Source organism: Crocuta crocuta, unplaced genomic scaffold, assembly GCF_008692635.1.
Source record: "Crocuta crocuta isolate KB4526 unplaced genomic scaffold, BGI_CrCroc_1.0 scaffold335, whole genome shotgun sequence".
NCBI classification, from domain to species: Eukaryota; Metazoa; Chordata; class Mammalia; order Carnivora; family Hyaenidae; genus Crocuta; species Crocuta crocuta.
This window is the reverse complement of record NW_027527440.1, coordinates 139,083-158,608: the sequence shown is the minus strand read 5'-3', so window position 1 is coordinate 158,608 and position 19,526 is coordinate 139,083. Positions and strand designations below refer to the sequence as shown.

The window sequence follows — 19,526 nt, the reverse complement described above, 5'->3', positions numbered from 1 at the left end:
CCTATACCTCAATCAGACTTTATTACCCTCTACCAGCTAGTGTTTGCACAATTATTCTTGTTAAAGATTTGAAAGATCATTTGTATGTTTCAATATTTATGCATATTCATGAGGAAATTTATATACTGCACAGAATCCTCAAAGGTGTTGACACCTTAGAATATATCCTTCAGATATATGCAAAGTCTACTGAAAGCTTGTTCTTTATTGATTTCCAGAAAATTTATTTCAATTCAGTTATGTGAGATATCCAATCTCATCACATTCTTGCCACTAAGAGATATTGTCAATTTTTACATCATATTCAATAAAATTTCTGCAAATATAATTTTAATATATTTTTAAATTATTATTGAGGATAGTATTGTCATTTCAAAATTCTTCCAAGACTTTAGAAGAAAGTCATATTGATGATCAGTACCTTTCTGTTCATATGGATATCAGTGCCTTTTCTGTTCCTTGCCCAGATTTTCCATGCATTATTTGTTTTTGTATACATTTTCTTATTTTTGTGCTATTTTAAGAAAAGAAGCTATATTTACATATAAATAAGTACACATTTACATATCCGTATGCATGGGTGTTCATATGTAAATAGATATGTGTGTACTCAAATATATGTTAATATGTGTATTTATAATTTATATAAACTTATGTTCTTGACTATTCAATGGTCAAGACCACGATTTTAAAAATTTTTTTAAATGTTTATTTATTTTGAGAGAGAGCATGTGTAAGCAGGGAAGGGACAGAGAGAGAAGAGAGAGAATTTCAGGCAGGGTGTGCTGTCAGCACAGAGTCCCATGCAGGGCTCAGTCTCATGAACCATGAGATCATGACCTGAGCCAAAATAGTCAGATGTTTAACTGACTGGGCCCCAAAGTGTCTCCACTTTTTTCTGTTTTAAATATTATTTCATAGTTTGTTTTTTATGTTTAGAAAGGCCTTTCCCAGTTCAATATGCATCCTAGATTACCTAGATTTTATTCAGTTTTCTTCCTTTATTTATTTTCCATTTAAACCTATAAATATGGGAAGTTTCTTAAGTGAGGCATTAATGTTTTACTAAGAAGCTAAATTTCTAAACTCTATTTTTTATGTAACTTAGACCTTTCCCATTGGTTTGTGATATCTTTTTTGTCATACACTAAGTTTTTCTATATGTATCAAGATTTCTTTCAACATTTGATTTGGTTTCATTGATGGGTCTTGTCAATTCTCCTACCAGTATATCCTAGCTTTACTTGTTTTTAAAATAATACATTTAAGTATATTTCACTGATTTGAATTTAGCGATAAATCCAGAAAGATATTAGATAATGGTGAGAGCAAAAATCTTTGTCTTCTTTCTCTTAATACCTATGACTTTTATTTTTCCTTGTGAGGGAAGATTGCTTTATTACTAAATTACTAAAATATTTTGAATTCTTTTTTTTGGTGGTTATTTTATTGAGGTTATCAATACTTGTAATTGAATCAATTTACATGAAATAAATTTATGTACATTTTTTAGTATAAATAGATTCTAAAACTTCTGGATGAAACTGTAATGTGCTGTTGTTTTTGTTTGTTAGTATTAGTGTTAGGAGTTTTACAGTGGTGAAATCAGTCTTTAGACATTACATTTCGTGCTGTCTTGGTAGATCTTGATATCCATCTCAAGTTTTCCTGCATTCTGGAAAATTGGGTTTTTTTTTTTAATGTTTATTTATTTTTGAAAGAGGGAAAGACAAAGCACAAGCAGGGAAGGGGCAAAGCGAGAAGGACACAGAATCCAAAGCAGACTCCAGGCTCTGAGCTGTCAGCATGGAACCTGACACAGGGCTCAAACTCACAAACCATGAGATCATGACCTGAGCCGAAATCAGATGCTTAACCAACTGAATCACCCAGTCCCCATGGAAAATTACTTTTTGATGCTTTTTATAAAACTCAACAAAAATGTTTACTGGGGTTGCATCTAGTTTTGGAAAATAATTTTTTTAACTTAATGATATGTGAAAAATTGTATTTCATTCGAGTTTTAATTTTCATTTCCTCTATCATTAGTAAGACTGAACATCAGGAACTATTTTGGCATATCTTTGAGAAATTTTTTCATGTATTTTCCCATGTTTTTCCTATGTTTTGAACATTTTTTTCAAATTTTAAGAATTCTTTATATATTGGAGAAATTATTACTTTCCCTGTGATATATGTTATAAATATTTTGTTTTGTTTATGGTGTTTTCTAATGCAAAAATGTGTTTTACTTTTATTGAATCAAATATGTCAATCTCTTCTTCTGTTGCATGTAAATTTTGAGTTATAGTTGAAAAATATTCCATAAATCCATCTTAAAAAGTCACCTTTCATCTCTTTTCATTTTCTTACATTTAGTTATCCTTATAAATGATATGAAGTCTAATTTTAAGTTTTTCCAAATACATACCTAGTTGTCCCAACACTACATATTAAAAACTCCAAATATGCCCTAATTGAGAGTCTATCTTTATCATATATTAACCTTTATATGTACTTTGATCTATTTCTAGAATTTCTATTCTATTTCACTATTACCTATTCAAGTCAGTATCACACCTCCTAAATATAAAGGCTTAGAGTATGTTTTGGTATCTCATGAGACTAGTTTCCCTCATATATTTACTATTTTTGTATTTATACCATTATTTCTATCACTGTTACTTTTATTTTTTAAGTTTTTATTTTAATTCCAGTTAGTTAACATATGGTATTATATTAGTTTCAGGTATACAATATAGTGATTCAACACTTCCATACAACACCCACTGCTCATCACAATAGGTGCACTCCTTAATCCACATCATCTATTTAACTCATCTGCCACCCAGCTCCCCTCTGGGAACCATCAGTTTGTTCTTTATAATTAAGAATCTGTTTCTTGATTTGTCTCTCTTTCCTATTTTTCCCCCCTTCACTTATGTGTTTGTTTCTTAAATTCCACATATGAGTGAAATCATATGGTACCTGTCTTTCTCTGACTTCTTTGGCTTAGCATTATACTTCCTATCTCTATCCATGTCGTTGCAAACGTCAAGATTTCATTCTTTTTTATGGTTGAGTAATATCCCATTGTATATATATATATATATATATATATCTTCTTAATCCACTAATCAATTAATGGACACTTGGGCTGCTTCCATATCTTGACTATTGTAATAAATGAATTCAGTAAAGTCACAAGATACAAAATCAACATGCAGAAATCTATTGCATTTTTATACACCAATAATGAAGCAGCAGAAGGAGAAATTAAGAAAATAATCCTGTTTTGCACCCAAAATAATAAGATACCTAGGAATGACCTGTACTCTGAAAACTATAAAACACTGATGAACAAACTTGAAGATGACATAAAGAAAGCATTACTTGCTTATAGATTGGAACNGTCGGTTTTGGTGTCTTTATTTATAGGTCAAACATTAACATGGCATCAGAAAAATGGAATTTTTACAATGGATAGTTTTCTGTGATAAGATGTTTTGGAAAATGTACAGAAACAGGTTTTATGGAAGTATTCTTGCAGAATTACCCCCACTCATAGTGAGGTTGAGTAAATCTTACAACTAAGGAAACAACAAGATGTTCTTAGTGAACAAGATAACATACACATTTGTTCTAAATTAATAACACTAAAATTAGGCCATAGGTTACANAGTGCTTTCATCTAAAATCTCTTTTGTAGGGGCAGGAATATGCTTTTCCTTATGAGGTATCTGTGTGGAGAATATTGGTCTGATTTGGAGTATTGTGAGGCCTAGTCAATACCAGCAGGCTCATTTCCAACATGAGCCGGTAGTCGCAGAAGGAGATACCAGTTTTCATTTTTCATGGCAGGAGCTGTGCAAACTCTGCCATTTCCTCACTGTGACTTCATCCAGTGAAGCTGGTGTGGCTCCCAGTAGCAATCCTTATCATAATACTAACAAAATTTTTCACAGATCTAGAACAAAAAATCCTAAAATTTGTATGGAACCACAAAAAAACTGAGGCATGGCAATTAGGGACTTCAAGTTATGTTACAAAGCTGTCGTCATCAAAATAGTGTGGTACTGGCACAAAATAGACATATCAATCAATAGAACAGAATAAAAAATGCAGAAATAAACCCACAATTATATGATCAGTTAATCTTTGGCAAAGCAGGAAAGAATATTTAACAGGAAAAAGACAGTTTCTTCAACAAATGGTGTTGGGAAAACTGGACAGCAAATTGCAAAAGAATGAAACTATATCACTCTCTATCTTTATCTTTATATGACACACCAAAATAAATTCAAAATGGATTAAAGACTTAACGTTGAGACCTGAAACCACAAAAATCCTAGAAGAGAACACAGGCAATAACTTCTTTGACATAGGCTTATGTCAAAGACACAGTCACTTATCTCTAGACATGTCTCCTGAGGCAAAGGAAATAAAAGCAAAAACAAACTATTGGGACTAAATAAAGAAGCTTTTGCACAGCAAAGGAAATAATCAATAAAACTAAAGGCAACCTATGGAATGGGAGAAGATATTTGTAAATGACATACCTGATACAAGGTTAGTATCCAAAAACTATTAAAAAAAACTTATAAAACTCAACACCCAAGATACAAATAATCCTATTAAAAAATGGGCAGAAGACATGAACAGACATTTCTCCAAAGAAGACATACAGATGCTCAATAGACACATGGAAAGATGTTCTTCATCACTTATCATCAGGGAAATACAAATCAAAACTACAATGAGGGGCAGGGGTGCCGGGGTGGCTCGGTCGGTTAAGCGACCAACTTCAGCTCAAGTCATGATCTCATGGTTTGTGAGTTTGAGCCCTGCATCAGGGTCTGTGCTGACAGATCAGAGCCTGGACCCTGCTTCAGATTCTGAGTTTCTCTCTCTCTCTCTCTCTCTGCCCCTCCCTCACTTGTACTCCATCTCTCTGTCTCTCAAAAATGGATAAACAGTTTTTTTAAAAAAAAAACCCTATAATAAGGGAGACCTGTGTAGCTCAGTCAGTTAAGCATCCTACTCTTGATTTCGGCTCAAGTCATTATCTCATGGTTCATGAGTCTGAGCCCCATACTGGGCTCTGCACTGACAGTGTGGAACCTGTTTGGGATTCTCTCTCTCCTCTCTCTGACCCTACTCTGCTCATGCTCTAGCATGCTCTTTCTCTCAAAATAAATAAGTAAACTTTAAATATATAATATAATTTAATTTAACATATTTGTAATAAAAATTTATGATGATAATATGAAACATTATATTCAATTGGCATGAGGGAAACTTCTAGGGTGCTGTTAATATTCTTTTTCTTTGAGTGTTTACTACACAGGTGTGTTCTTTTTGTGAACATTTAAAGAGCTATACACTTACCGTATATGCATGTTATGTGCATATATGTGCACTTTTATATATGCACATTATATGTCCAAAAAAATTACTCAAATTTTCTTCCAAAACAAAATAACAAAATAACACATGAAAATAAAATAAAGTGGGCAAAGTGAGTATGAGAAGAGAAATCATAGCCAAATTTTACTTATATAGATTCAAGAATTCTAAAATAACTAGAAAATTTATTTCAGCGGTTTATTAAAATAAACATAACATGACTAAACGGAAATTTTCCCAAGTATGCAAAATATTTAATGATGAGAAACAAGAGAGGAAAATTAGTTTGGTAAAATTTGTACAGGAACATCAGGTGCATCTGCAAAGTTAATTTAAAACAATCTAAAATAAATGGGGCAGAATGTTAAGGTTTTATAAGGTCAGGCAATTAGTACACGGGTGGTTATCACATTGCTTCTACTTTGTTCTGTATGTTTGAAAGATTTCATAATAAAATATAGAGAAAATTTCCACAAATTATAATTTATATAAAAGATACATCCTATTATTGGAATAGAAAAAAATCAATTGATATCTCAATAGAAGTACAGAAATTTTCAATAAAATTAAACCTTTACTTTTGGTAAATTCACTCTGCATATTAGATATAGAAGAAGTCCTTTGTTTTTTTAAAAATATTTTTTAACGTTTATTCATTTTTGAGACACAGAGAGAGGCAGAGCCTGAGCGAGGTAGAGGCAGAGAGAGAAAGACACACACACACAGATTCTGAAGTAGGCTCTAGGCTCTGAGCTGTCAGCGAGAGCCCAGTGCAGGAATTGAACCCACAAACCGTGAGATCATTACCTGAACCAAAATCATATGCTTAACCACTGAGCCACCCAGGACCCCCAAGAAGTCCTTTAATTTGATGAGGCAAATATGCCAAATTCTACAGTGAATATAATATGAACTATTAGGATTATAGAGACATTCTTATTAAAATAAAGAACATAGAAAGGATGCTTATTATCTTTTTTCCTGTTCAACCTTGTCTTGGAGATCTGAGCCAATGAATAAGACAACACAATAAAAAAACAAGTAAGTGACATAAGTATTGGAAGGAAGTGAACATTTTTCCTGCAGGCAATATGTTTTTCTCCAAGGATAACCTAAGAAAGCATACAGATAAATTATAAGGAGTAAAATAAGAATTTAGCTAAGTTTCTAGATACAAAAATCAACAACTTTACACCAATAATAGGCAACTAGAAAATATTATAACACATTTCAATTCAGAAAGCATAAAACTGCAAGGTACCTATGAAGCAACCTAACAGAAGTTCTCTCTGGAAAAAAAAAATCACAAAACCTTATTGAAGGGCATGAAAGAAGACTTAAGTAAATAATATCCTATTTTTGAAGTAGATGAATAAATATTATTAGCATTGTCAATTATCCCCAAATTAGTTAATAAACTAATATGATTCTGAATCAAATCATAAGTAGGGTTTTTCTGGAACTACACAAGCTAATCCTGCTATTTATATGAAGACCAAAGTCCAAGAACAAACCAAGATAATTTTGAACAAAAACAAGGGCTTGGGCATATTAAACATCAGCATTTTCTTTCCTTACATAGTAATTAAGTTGTTGTGCCATGCAGGGATATAAAAATTGACCAATGGAATATGCTATGGTGCTCAGAAACAGACTCACTTTTATGTATATTTGATATATGTAGGAGATTATGTTACAAATTAGTAAAACAGGGAATTAAGCCATAAAAATATTCTGAATAAATAGCTATCGACATGGAAAGTAGATAGAGTTGGACCTATACCTTATATAATACGCAGAGATTATTCCCAATAAGAGTAGAGTAAGGAAGGATTTGTTAAACAAGACACAATAAGCACCAACTAAAAGGGAAAGATTGATTACGCGTATTACATTTCATGTGAATACCTCTGTAAAACAAAAAGACCTCATAGACAAAGTTAAAAGCCAAGGCAACCAGTTAGTGTTAGTTTCCAAGGTAGAACTACAAATCAATAAGAAATACACAAATAATTCATTTTAAAAACTACCAAACACAGTAATTCAGAGAAGAGGAAATCCAAAAGCTCAATAATGAAATGAAAAGGTGAGCAAACTCAGTGATAATTTAAATAGAGATTAAAAACACAGATCACAAGAGAGTGCCTGGGTGGCTCAGTTGGTTAAGCGGCCAACTTTGGCTCAGGTCATGATCTCAGTAGTTTGTGGGTTCAAGCCTTGCATTCGGGCTCTGTGCTGGCAGCTCAGAGCCTGGAGCCTGTTTTGGATCCTGTGTCTCCCTCCATCTGCCCCTCTCCCACTTGTGCTCTGCCTCTCTCTGGCTCTCAAAAATAAATAAATGCAAAAAAAAAAAAAAAAAGAATGATCACGTAAGGATTAACAAGGTACAAAGAAATAAGAACTCACGTTGCTGGCAGAAGTATAGTTGTAACAGCCATTTTTTACATCACTTTGTCAATATTTAGGTAACTTGAAAATACTTTCTTGTCTTTTAATGTTTATTTTTAAGAGAGAGAAAGAGAGAGCAAGCAGAGGAGGGGCAGAGAGAGGGGGGGACAGAGGATCCAAAATAGACCCCAGCTGACAGTAGAGAACATAATGGGGGGCTCAAACTCGCAAACTCCAAGATCATGACCTGACTCGAAGTCCAACACCCAGCCAATTGAGCCACCCCAACGCCCTAATGAAGATACTTTCTGATCCAGCTAGTCTAGTCCTAGATAAGTACCTTAAGAGAAACTCTAGTTCATGGACAGAGGGAGCTGTGTATAAGAATGTTCACAACAGCACTATTTGTAACAGAATAAAAGAAAACAACTAGATTTTCATCAACTGGAAAATGAGTATTTTACATTATAGCTCTACAATGGAAAACTTAACAGTAGTTTCAATGAAGGAAGCTGAACAAAACTTACTGAATGCCAAAACCATACACACAGTTGTGTGAAAAAAACAAGCTGCAAAAATGATCTGTACAGTCTGATCTTTAATGATCTTTGAACACTTAGAAAGCTAATCTGAAAATTTTTAAAGATGCATTAAGTCTAAAAAATGACAACATGAATGTAAAATGATCAGCAATGCATCATTAAAACACTTTTAACAAGGGTGGGGAATGAGATTAGGGAACTTTTTAGAGAAACATCAGTGTGTCTATAAATTTATTTTGAAAACACCTAAAGCAAATAGGGCATAATGTTAAAATTTCACAAGATTGAGTGATGTGTGCACAGGTGTTTATCGTGTTGTTTTGTATTCTTTCTGGATGTTTGAAATATTTCACAATAAAATAAAGTACAAAAGGTATTATGTATTATTCCAAGTCTGTGATGTACAGACAGTTAACAATACAGCAAGATTAGTTATATGATAATATTTATTATATGAATGACGAATGTTATTAAACGGTGAGAACAAATAGAAGTAACTATTTGTTACTTCTGCATGTTTTTACAGACCCTAACCCAGTCACATTCTTTAAATAATGCCAAAAAGATAACAGAGCCCTAGAGACATACAGCACATACACACAACATTGTTTCTATCAAGATAAGCATATACTGCAAGGTAGATTGTCAAATCACACAGCCCAGGTTACACGACGTGTCTGGACTTGTGGTCTGTTGGGAAAATCTTCCTTTGTATGAACAATACTACGAGGCATCGCCGGCTGGTCTGGTGAGGAAGTAACTTTGATAGAATTCCTAGATTCCTGTATGTCCTTAATTTCTCTGTCGGATGTACGGATGATGGTAATGCAGGCAAAGCTATTGATGGACTGCTTGTATTGTAGGAGAGAGAGGACTCCTGGGGAAAAGAGAAGCCAGGAAGGGTGATGAAGGAACAATGGAGAGTTACAGAAACATTTCCTTAAGTGTCAGCAGAAATTCTCCAACCCGGAGCCCTTTGTGTCTCTTTGAACTGCCCCAGGCCATTGGAGAGGAGGAAGCTTTAGTCGAAGAGATGAGAAGTGTATACAGAATAGCTTAAATGTTGTTCATGTCAACAACATTGAGGGACTCGTTTTGGAAGAAGACATGCTTCTGGGTTGTGAGTGCAATTTCAAATGAAATTTTAAAGATTTTTTAAGAAAAGGAGGGTCTTCAGTGTTGGCAGGTGGCCATGTAATTTCAGATATCACTTGTCTTTGACCTCAAAGTGCCTCAACACTACATTGGACACCCAGGGTATACTGCTTCTCGCCACATCAGTAAACATTCTTTTTCAGCCACTCTCCATAGTCATGACTTGGATGGTTATCTCTGTCCGGAAGTGGGGAGGGTGCAAAAGACAGTAGAAAGGGCAGAAATGAGAGCTGCCTTTGGAGCAAGCTTATTGAATATTTCACACAGCCCTCATCTCCAACTCTGCCCTTGATGGAACTCTTTTCAGAGAGTGAGTCACCTGAACTTTAGCCCTTTAAAATGTAAGGATTGGCACTTTTCCCCATCCCGCCTTCCCATCCTTTTACTCTCCTCTCTATCAGGAGTGGACTGGTTCTCATCACCCTTCAGGGGCCTTGAAAATACTCACCAGAGGCCACAAAGAGGGAAACGTTTAAGTAGGCAGTGAAAATGGTCCAGGTAATCTTGTAACTGGAGTAGTACACGAATTTACCTTGACTTAGCTTTTGATGATACAACAGGAGTGCGCAGAGCAGAAGGAGACCTGATGCCCAGACAAAAGGGGAAAAGAGTCCCTTCTAAGGAACTTTGGCTCTTCTACTCAAGTCTGAACCCCAGATATGTCTGACTTCCAAATCTCCCCCCTGTACAACTGCACTATGTTAAAAAAAAAAAAGGGGGGGGGAGGGGATGGGGGCCTGGGTGGCTCAGTCGGTAACGTCTGGCTTCAGCTCAGGTCATGATCTCACGGTTCATGAGTTCAAGCCCTGCCTTGCACTCTGTGCTGACAACTCAGAGCCTGGAGTCTGCTTCAGATTCTGTGTCTCCTTCTCTCTTTGCCCCTCCCCAATTCGTGCTCTGTCTCTCTCAAAATTAAATAAACATTAAAAAAAAAAAAAAGCAGCTCAGCAGTAGATCCCATTCAGGAGCTGCACATCTGAGCCAAAGACCTAGGAAGGTTGCAGCCTAGACCCATAAGCCAAATCTATCTCCAAGCCTGTGTCAGGGGAGCCAGGAGATTACCTGTGAAGAAGCTGAGGAAGACAGTGATGAAGATGGTATGTTTAGTTTGAGGAATCAGGTAGGTGAATTCCAAACCCAAGAACAAGTTATGGATGAAGGAAAGGCTGAGAACTAAAATCATCATGGTCCTGACCACTTCCAGACCACCTGTTGGAAAGCAGAATCTATGTTGAAAGAGGGACAGATATTTCTTCTAGGCTCATTTCCACCTGGGGGCCACAAATCTCTAGGTAAAAATCAGAATGAGGTAAAAAGATTTCATTAAATAAGAAAGAAGAACAAGGGGAAAGAAAAAAGAGGGAGGGGGCCTTAAACTGAGTGGGAGAGAGAACCAGAAGAAACCATTCTCTTAGTGTTTCTGTAAGTTTCTTTCTCTTCCATTCTTTTTGCAGAACAGATTTCTTGTTAAATACAAGTCATCCTGTCCTCCTCCGGTGGCAATGCAAGCTATTTTCCTTGTTGCCAGTTACCTTCTTTTATACCCTCACATTCTAGATGGGCTGACCACCCTGCTGCTACTGCCAATGTCTCTCAAATGTCCAGCAATTAACTCGATGAGCTTCTAAACTTTTCTCCAAAATATGCAAAATGGCGAGATTTTGGAGTCAGCTATTGATTATGGATCTGGGTACAGTGCAGCCAGAGAAAGTTGTCCCAGAGAATAAAAATGAGTAAGCTGGTGATATAAATGGAAGTCAAGGAAGATGAACCTTCTCTCTCCACCCATCTCTTTCCATAGTGTAGTTCTGACCTTCTGGCCAAAAAGTAGTGCAACATGTCCAGGGACTGTGGCTTATTGTATTTGTCTCTGTTTCCAACGTCAGTTCAACCCATTTTCCCATGATAATTCCTATCGCAAAGAAGACTAAGGCCCAGGAGGAGAAGACCATGTTGGTGGCCTGGATACCTCTGGATGATATATCCACCATTGTGAGTGGAGATTTCAGGCCGAGACCACCACCAATAGCTCACATGCCTCTTCTCTGATTTGATTACTTCTTCACAAGAGGAAGAGCAAAATCCTAACTTTTAGTGATTGCCGAGGTATTGACAATGGCAGAGCTGATAAAGACTGTGGAACAAAGAAGATAAATCCCACTCCCCACTACTCCTATATCTGGGCTGGCCTGCTGTCAGGGCTGCTAACTGCCATGGAATCATCTATTGGCTTGACCCTTGACCCTGATGACCTGTGCAGTAGAAGGGCCGTGCCTGACTACAGGTCATGAGAGAGCTACCCTATATAGAGGGAGATATAATATCATATATTAGAGAGAGACCTGCCAGCTTTAGTGATAACTAAAGACCTTGAAGGAAGTTAGGCATTGTTGACTAAAAGGTCCAATTTTAGAGCTAGGATTGTATGTTCCAGGATTACTTGGCATTAGGTAGGGATTGGTGAAGGGCAGAAGGAATTCAAGATCATTGACAGGAATAGTCAGCCAGCTAGCACTACAAAAAGGACTGACCATTCAAAATATAGGATGTGTTAGAGAAACTTGTGCCCTCATTTGGAAAGCCTAAAGAAGTTAAGTAGGCATCTGGGAAGTAGACCAGCACCTTGAAACAACAAGAACTGGCTTGATACACCAAAGCATTGCACTCCAATATCATTTATAAGGCCAGACCACTATTTCTTGACAATTGTCTTTGTAACTTGACAGAGAAAACATTTGTGGATTCCTTGAATAGGCCACCATGGTATTCAGTAAGAAGACTTGTATTAAAATTCACCCTCCCAAAAAAAAACCTTTTACTGAACTCAGATGAAAGTCATATCTAATGGCCTCTCTCTGCCTATTTCTTTGACCTTTCCATAGACCAGATGGGATTTCTTTCACTGCGTCAAACATGCTGTGCTTTCTTTCTTCCAGACCTCTGTACATATATTGGTATATTTTATTTAAAAAATATTTTTAAAAATAACATTCAATATATTTAATCTTATAAGGGAGACTTCATGATTAAGAAAATGGACTCACAAGCCTAGCTTTAAATCCTGGCTCTACCTCTGAACAGTTTTGTGATCTTATAGATCATAATGCTTCCTACTACACAAGAATTTTATAAAAAGATGACATGAGTTTAGGAATGTAAAGCACTTAAAAAGAGTTCTTGGCACATAACAAATGTTATGTAAGCAATTACCACAGTATTGATGTGGATTCCTTGGGAAAGCAACTCCGAGGCAGAGAATTGTGTGTGGAGAGTTTATTGGGGATTACTTAGCCAAGAGTCACATCTGCCCGTGTTTAAGGAAGCAGGTTTGAGGAGAGGTTGAACTGAGATGTAGTTGCAACAAAAGAAATGTTAGCCACCACCACCAAAAGCTTTGGATCTGGTGTGGCTTTTAGAGTCATCCTGAATGCAGCAAGAGAGCTCATTTTGTCATGGATACAGGCTGCCCTTGGGCTGGTATCTCCCTTCTGCATCCAGGACAATTCCTCTATATGTCAGGAACTGTGAGCCTCAACAGCCAACATGTCGGGTAGTCTTGTGAAAGAGCTCCCACCCTTCCCCATCTTTTCTTTATCAGGGCCAGCTTGCTGTTAGGGCTGCCAACTGCCATAGAATCACCTATTCATTTGACCCTTGACCCTTGAGGACTAGTGTAGCAGAAGGACCAAGAGGGAGCATAATAGCACACCATGGCAACTTATATTTTTATGCTTTTACATATTAAGGCTTTTATTTCTATGCAATAGCTCCTTAAGAGTCAGATTCCTGGGCTGAAAGATTGATGCCTACTTTAAAAGTATAGATAATGGCACTAAGGATATAAATATGTAGCCAAAATGGCACTAAGGATATAAAGATGTAGTACAAACTGATAGAATGTGAGGGATTTGTGAGAGACAGGTCAAAGAGGAAATCATGTTTTCAGCTAGGGAGAACAGTAGTCAATGATGCCATTCAATAAGGTGTAAAATAGGGCTGGAAGCACAAGCCTGCTGAAGAAGATGGTAAATACTGGTTCGGGTTCAGTTTAGGGTGTCTACGGGGCATACAACAGACAGAATTTTGTGCTGGAACTTGACAACAGATTGAGAGTCATCAATCAGCCTAGGGATGGCAGTTGAATCGTGTGTGCATATCATGGAGGGATGTGTCAAGAGACAGAGAAGGAAATCCTGGAGAACTTCAAAATTTATGAGAAAGAGCAAAGGAGGAGCAGTCAGAGAGAAGGCAGAGAAATACAAGTGTTGCTGAGGAATTAAAGAGAGGCTGGAGTTTTGAGGAGAGATCAGGCACCGATCCCTTTCTGGACAATCAGAATGTCATCAATGGTTTGGGTCACAGCATCTTCAGTAAAATGAGGGCAGGAGCGGCAGCAGAAGAATGACAGGTAGTTTTTGCTGTTGTTTTGTTTTTAACAGGCAACTAGATGAAATAAACAACAAAAAGGGAAAAAGAAAAGTAGAATTGTAGTTTCAAGAGGAAAATGTGCAATCCTGGAAAAAATAGAGAATAATAGAATGATTCCCACAGATCCTTCATTCAGTTTCAGTGGCCCTCCCCTGAATTATTCTGAAACAATACCAGAAAATCTCATCTTGAAATATTTGTTTGTGTCACAAAAAGATAAGGATTGGTTTCTCCCCCTGTAGATTTACTTCCTCCCTCTCCCTCCGCACCTTAATCTGGTTTATTAGAAGAAGTTGTCACTTTTGTTCATCATTTCAAGAGCTCCTTTGGTATCTATGCATTTGAAAACATTATTTTATTTTATTAAAAGGTGATTTCATGTTTTTATTTTATTTATTTATTTTATGCGTTGTAGCTTTTTATTTATTTATTCTTAACTTAAAGTCAAGTTAGTTCACATAAAGTGTAGTATTAGTTTCAGGAGTAGAGCCCAGTGATTCATCACTTACATAGAACACCCAGTGTTCATCCCAATAAGTGCCCTCCTTAAAGCCTCTCCCCCACCAAGCCCATCCCCCTCCAACACCCCTCCAGCAACCCTCAGTTTGTTCTCTGTATTTGAGACTCTTATGGTTTGCCTCCCTCTCTATTTTTATCTTATTTTTCCTTCCCTTCCTCTATGTTCATCTGTTGTGTTTCTTAAATTCCACATATTAGTGAAATCATATGATATCTGTCTTTTCTTTTTTAATGTTTATTTAGAGAGAGTGTGTGTGTAAACAGGGGAGAGACCCAGAGAGAGAGAGAGAGAGAGAGAGAGAGAGAATCCCAAGCAAGGCTCCAAAATGCCAGTGCAGAGCTTGGTGCAGTGCTCAAGCCCACAAACTGTGAGATCATGACCTTAACCAAACACAAGAGTCAGACACTTAACTGACTGAGTCACCCAGGTGCCTCGAAAACATTATTTTTAAATATATTCAGTTTAGGCTGTTACCTTATTTCCCTTTTATTTATTTATTTATTTATTTGTTTATTACTTTTATCCCCTTGAATTTCTTAATACAGTTTAAAATTCTTCTTTAGGGGCGCCTGGATGGCTCAGTCGGTTAAGGGTCCAACTTCGGCTCAGGTCTTGATCTCATGGTTCATGGGTTCTAGCCCCACGTTAGGCTCTGTGCTGACAGCCAGCTCAGAGCCTGGAGCCTGTTTTGAATTTTGTGTCTCCCTCTCTCTCTGATCCTCCCCTGCTCACGCTGACTCTCTCTCAGAAATAAATAAAACATTAAAAATTTTTTTAAATAAAATTCTTCTTTAATATGCCAGGATTTAAGGTTATATTTTTTTCTCTGAACTGAGCTTTCTATGTCTTATGAATTTTTTCTACATTTTAAAACCCTTTAAAAATAGACTTTTTAAGAGTATTTTAGAGTCACGTCAGAATTGAGCACAGATGACTCCCTGTCGCCACACATGCGCAGCCTCCTCCATTACCAACATCGCCCACCAGGCTGCTATCTTTGTTAACAATGAATGAACCCACATTGACACAACCTTAACCCCAGTCCATAGTTTACATTCGGGTTCACTGTTGGCTATGTCTGACACATTTTCTTATGACTTTTCTCCATCAGGCCTCTTTTCAGGATTGCTTACTCAGAAAGAGCTCTTCCCTTCTAATGGGGAGCTCTAACCTCTGTCATCCTCCAAGAGGATTAACTGCTGTTGAAGAAACCCCAGCATCACATGGCAATACGCTTCACCATTGGTGTAATAAGTTGCAATAGGCATAAAAAGGTATTAAAGGAAAGTATTACCAAACTTAAAGCCCTCGTGTAAAAGTGTATCCACTGAACGGCCCCAGGTCCACTACGTATCGTAGTCTAGACCTAAAACCAGCCTTCTCAGAACTGGGGAGGAGAAAAGAGAAGGCAAAGATTTGCAAAATTGAGTATATAATCCACTTCATGTGACGGAGACCTAGATTCAGAATTTTACCTCATTTGACACGGTCTTTCCTTTCAGTTTCTGCTCAGCGGGATCGAAGTGATAAGGTGTTTTGTTTTGTTTTTTTCCATCATCCTTGTAATAAATTTCACTTTCTATTAGATTGCTTCCTTGTTATTTTCTTCTGACAAGACCACAGCAGAATTCTTCTCCTGCATTTGTGGACTATATAGCAAGGAGGTTCCCTTCATGACCTCCAGAAGTATTCACTAGATTTTTCCGCTAGAGAGCTTTAGCTGTATTGATGTCAAAGAGAAAGCCTATAGCTGGATAAAGCAATACATTTGAAATACACATCTCTGACATAGGAATGGTATCCAGGAACTGCTATAAATAAATAAGAGAAAGAAAAATCTGCCAGTAGAAAAATGTGCAAAACACATGAACCAGACATGTCACAAGATCCAAATGGTCAATAAACATATTGTAAAAGTGCTCAGCCTCATTTGTCATCAAGAAATTGAAGAAAGGACAGAAATGTTGAGGCGTGTGGTAGGAAACAGTCTCAAAATGAAGAATTATGGAGCAAAGATGATTTATTACTACCTGAATTACTTAAGCAATTTCTGAATGCTCAGAACAGTTTTAGGGCCTTTGAGAATAGAATATCCTCTAAGATATATCTATGCATAGTTATGAAGAATGTAAAACATTTCCATGAATATCCTTCCTTTGCTCTCTTCAGATAAAACTTTAGAAAATCTACCAGGTTTCTCATTGTATCACTATGGAATTAGCTCTTTGCGATATACAAATTATGGAGATGAATGGAAGAGGAAACTCTTTAACAATCTGTGTGAACCGATGCAAAAGGTGCTTATAAAGCAGGAAAAAAAGACCTGCATTCTAGTCCCAATTCCACTATTAGCCAGCCTTTTCATTTTGGGGCAAGTAAACTTCCTTCTTTTGAACTTCAAGTTTAAGTGAGGTGATTTTATTTGACCTTGCTCACTGTCTCACAGGGTAACTTTAATGTGTGGGATATTAAACGTTTGTGTGGGTATTAAATCTCTGTAGAAAAGAGAAATGAGATGTCTTTGTTTTCATTCAGTGTTTGGGATTTGCATGGCTGAAATCTGACCAAAGAGTAGGTCAGTACCTTCTTTCTCGCTGTGACTGGACATTGTCTTTGTGGTTTTGTTATTGGAAAGGAACCTAATTATTCATTCAATCATTCACTTTCAGGTTGCATTTTTTAAAAAATGTTTAATTTTAGAGAGAGACCCTGCAAGTGAGGGAAGGGGTAAAGGAAGAGAGGGAGAATCTTAAGCAATTTCCACACTCAGCACAGAGCCTGACACAGGGTTCCATTCCATGACCTAAGCCAAAATCATGACCTGATCATGACCTGAGCTGAAATGAAGAGTTGGATGCTCAACTGACTGAGTCACTCAGGTGCCTCAAGTCTCATCTTTTGATAGGAACAAACCTTTCAATACATATTATACATAACAATAAATGTCTCCTTTCTGTACTTCTGCTTCACCCTATGCATACTTTCAGAATTATTTTTTACAAAATGTTAAAATCTTTTGTATGCATGTATATTTTTCCTAGACCATACGCTCCTAGAAAGCATATTTTTTTGTTAATAATTGTATCCTCAGTGTCTGAAATAGTACCTGTCACACCTTACACAACGTTTGTTGGGGGGATGAATCTCCACTGCTCTGACATTGACTAGGTACCCTAATATCCACCTTTCCCAGCCCAAAATGAATTAGGAGGGGACAAGTGAATAATCGAAGCAATATCTCAAAGATCTGACCTATAGTGTTAGAAAAGTGTTGGGAAAAAAAAAAGAAAAGAAAAGTGTTGGAAAAGGAGGGCTCAGCTATTTATGTTCTTTGTCTCTACCTCCAGGTATATGATTTCTATTTATACAGTCACCAGAGTATTTCATGTTTTACCTATTAGACGGTTTCTCCCCTCAGGTATTAGTACACATGCTTTCTTTATTTCATCCACTTTGTCTTCTCTCCTCCATTCCAATCCCTGTACTGTGAATTTTTTGCCCCATCATTTGGTTCTTTTGAGGGATAAGAAACTCTGGGATTTCTTTCCCAGGTTGTTGCCGCAGAGGAAAGGTAGAAGCAGACCCAAGGGTGACATAACTTTCTCTGACCATGGACTAGTATTACAATGAAGTTTCATTTCCTTCTCTCTTTCTTTCTGTCTTCTAAAAACAGAGATCTTGGAAAGGTGAAACTTTTTAGTCTCTGATGACTTAGAAACTAAGAAAAATTCGAAAATATCTGTTTACAAAAAGCAAAGAGATCTAAATGGCGAGAAACAAAGAATTTTGAATCAAATAAAAAGAAAAGAGGTGCCTGGATTGCTCAGTTAAGCATCCGCCTTCAGCTCAGGTCATGATCTCAGGGTTTGTGAGTTCAAGCCCCACGTCGGGCTCTGTGCTGACAGCTTGGAGCCAGGAGTCTGCTTCAGATTCCGTGTCTCCCTCTTTCCCTGCTCCTCTTTCACTCATAATAAATAAATGTTAATTTTTTAAAAAAAGGAAATAAAAAATCAAAATCAAAAAAAGAAGAAAGGAAAACATCACATTATAGAATATTTAGGGGAAAAAAGCCACAAATCCTACCATACTACCACAATAGCTAATTTCCTTTTGCTTGTTACCCTCCAGTTTCTGGTTTATATGACACATGTTCATGGTTCTACATGGTTGCAATCAAAAGGTACTATATGTACCTAATAGCATGAGCAGTTAGAAACTCTGTAAAATAATTTAAATAAACACAAAACAGTCCGTTGAGTTGATATACAAACGTATAACATTCTCTGGTATAGTTTGTTTTCATGAATTGTACGTCCTGAAAAATGGGTGGAATCAGAGGAGTTAGGGGGCCACATCGCTGACTCCCTCACTGTCTTCCCTGTCCCCTTTCTTCCTCCCAAAGTACTAGATGGACTCATTAGTATAATCTCTTTATATTTTGTAAAGCACTTCTGTATGTATTTCTTATTTGATCTTCAAAAAATATATTAACATTCAGTTAGAACATGTTAGAATTATACCTATCTTATCAATAAGAAAATTTACTTAGAGGAGATAATTTGCCCAAAGGCCATACAATAGCTAGTAAATAGCAGGAATGGGTCTCAAAATATCTTCAAAATGAGAAGCCCATGTGTGTTCTCTCTTTCTCTCTCTCTGAATATCCATGTACACATTTAGCCATTTACTAGGACCCACAAAAAAACTGTACAGCACAACAAGAACCATGTCACTCCTAAAACATAACCATGGAAGGCCCAGTTATAGTTTCAAACACTGGAATCCACTGGAGACTGTGTACATACATGACAATGCTCTCTTACCTGAAGGTATCATGGAAAGAGAAAGTGTAATACTATAGCATTCATGATTACAGGATTCACTCATAAATAATGGAACATAGTCCCATCTGGCACAATTAAGGCTTTTCCTAAACAAAACGGACTCCAGAGAGCATAAAGGAAAATGGAATAGCTATTCACCTAAATCAGTGTCTCTGTCACTTATTAGCTTGATTAGATACCTCCATGATCTCAACAATCACTTCGAGAATGAGAGCATTGTAAGCCTCTGTCTCCCAGGGCTGG

The 19,526-nt window shown here is 36.8% G+C and overlaps 1 protein-coding gene across 1 annotated transcript; it reads right to left on the bottom strand.

Moving 5' to 3' along the window:
• Positions 1-8,764: 8,764 nt before the first annotated feature.
• Positions 8,765-11,695, bottom strand: TMEM225 (transmembrane protein 225). Its single transcript, XM_077760498.1, has 4 exons — positions 11,305-11,695; positions 10,554-10,700; positions 9,940-10,074; positions 8,765-9,213 (listed from the first exon to the last, which is right to left on the bottom strand). The coding sequence occupies exons 1-4, from the start codon at positions 11,480-11,482 to the stop codon at positions 8,987-8,989; spliced, it is 687 nt and encodes a 228-aa protein (XP_077616624.1). The 5' UTR covers positions 11,483-11,695; the 3' UTR covers positions 8,765-8,986.
• Between the last annotated feature and the right edge of the window lie 7,831 nt (positions 11,696-19,526).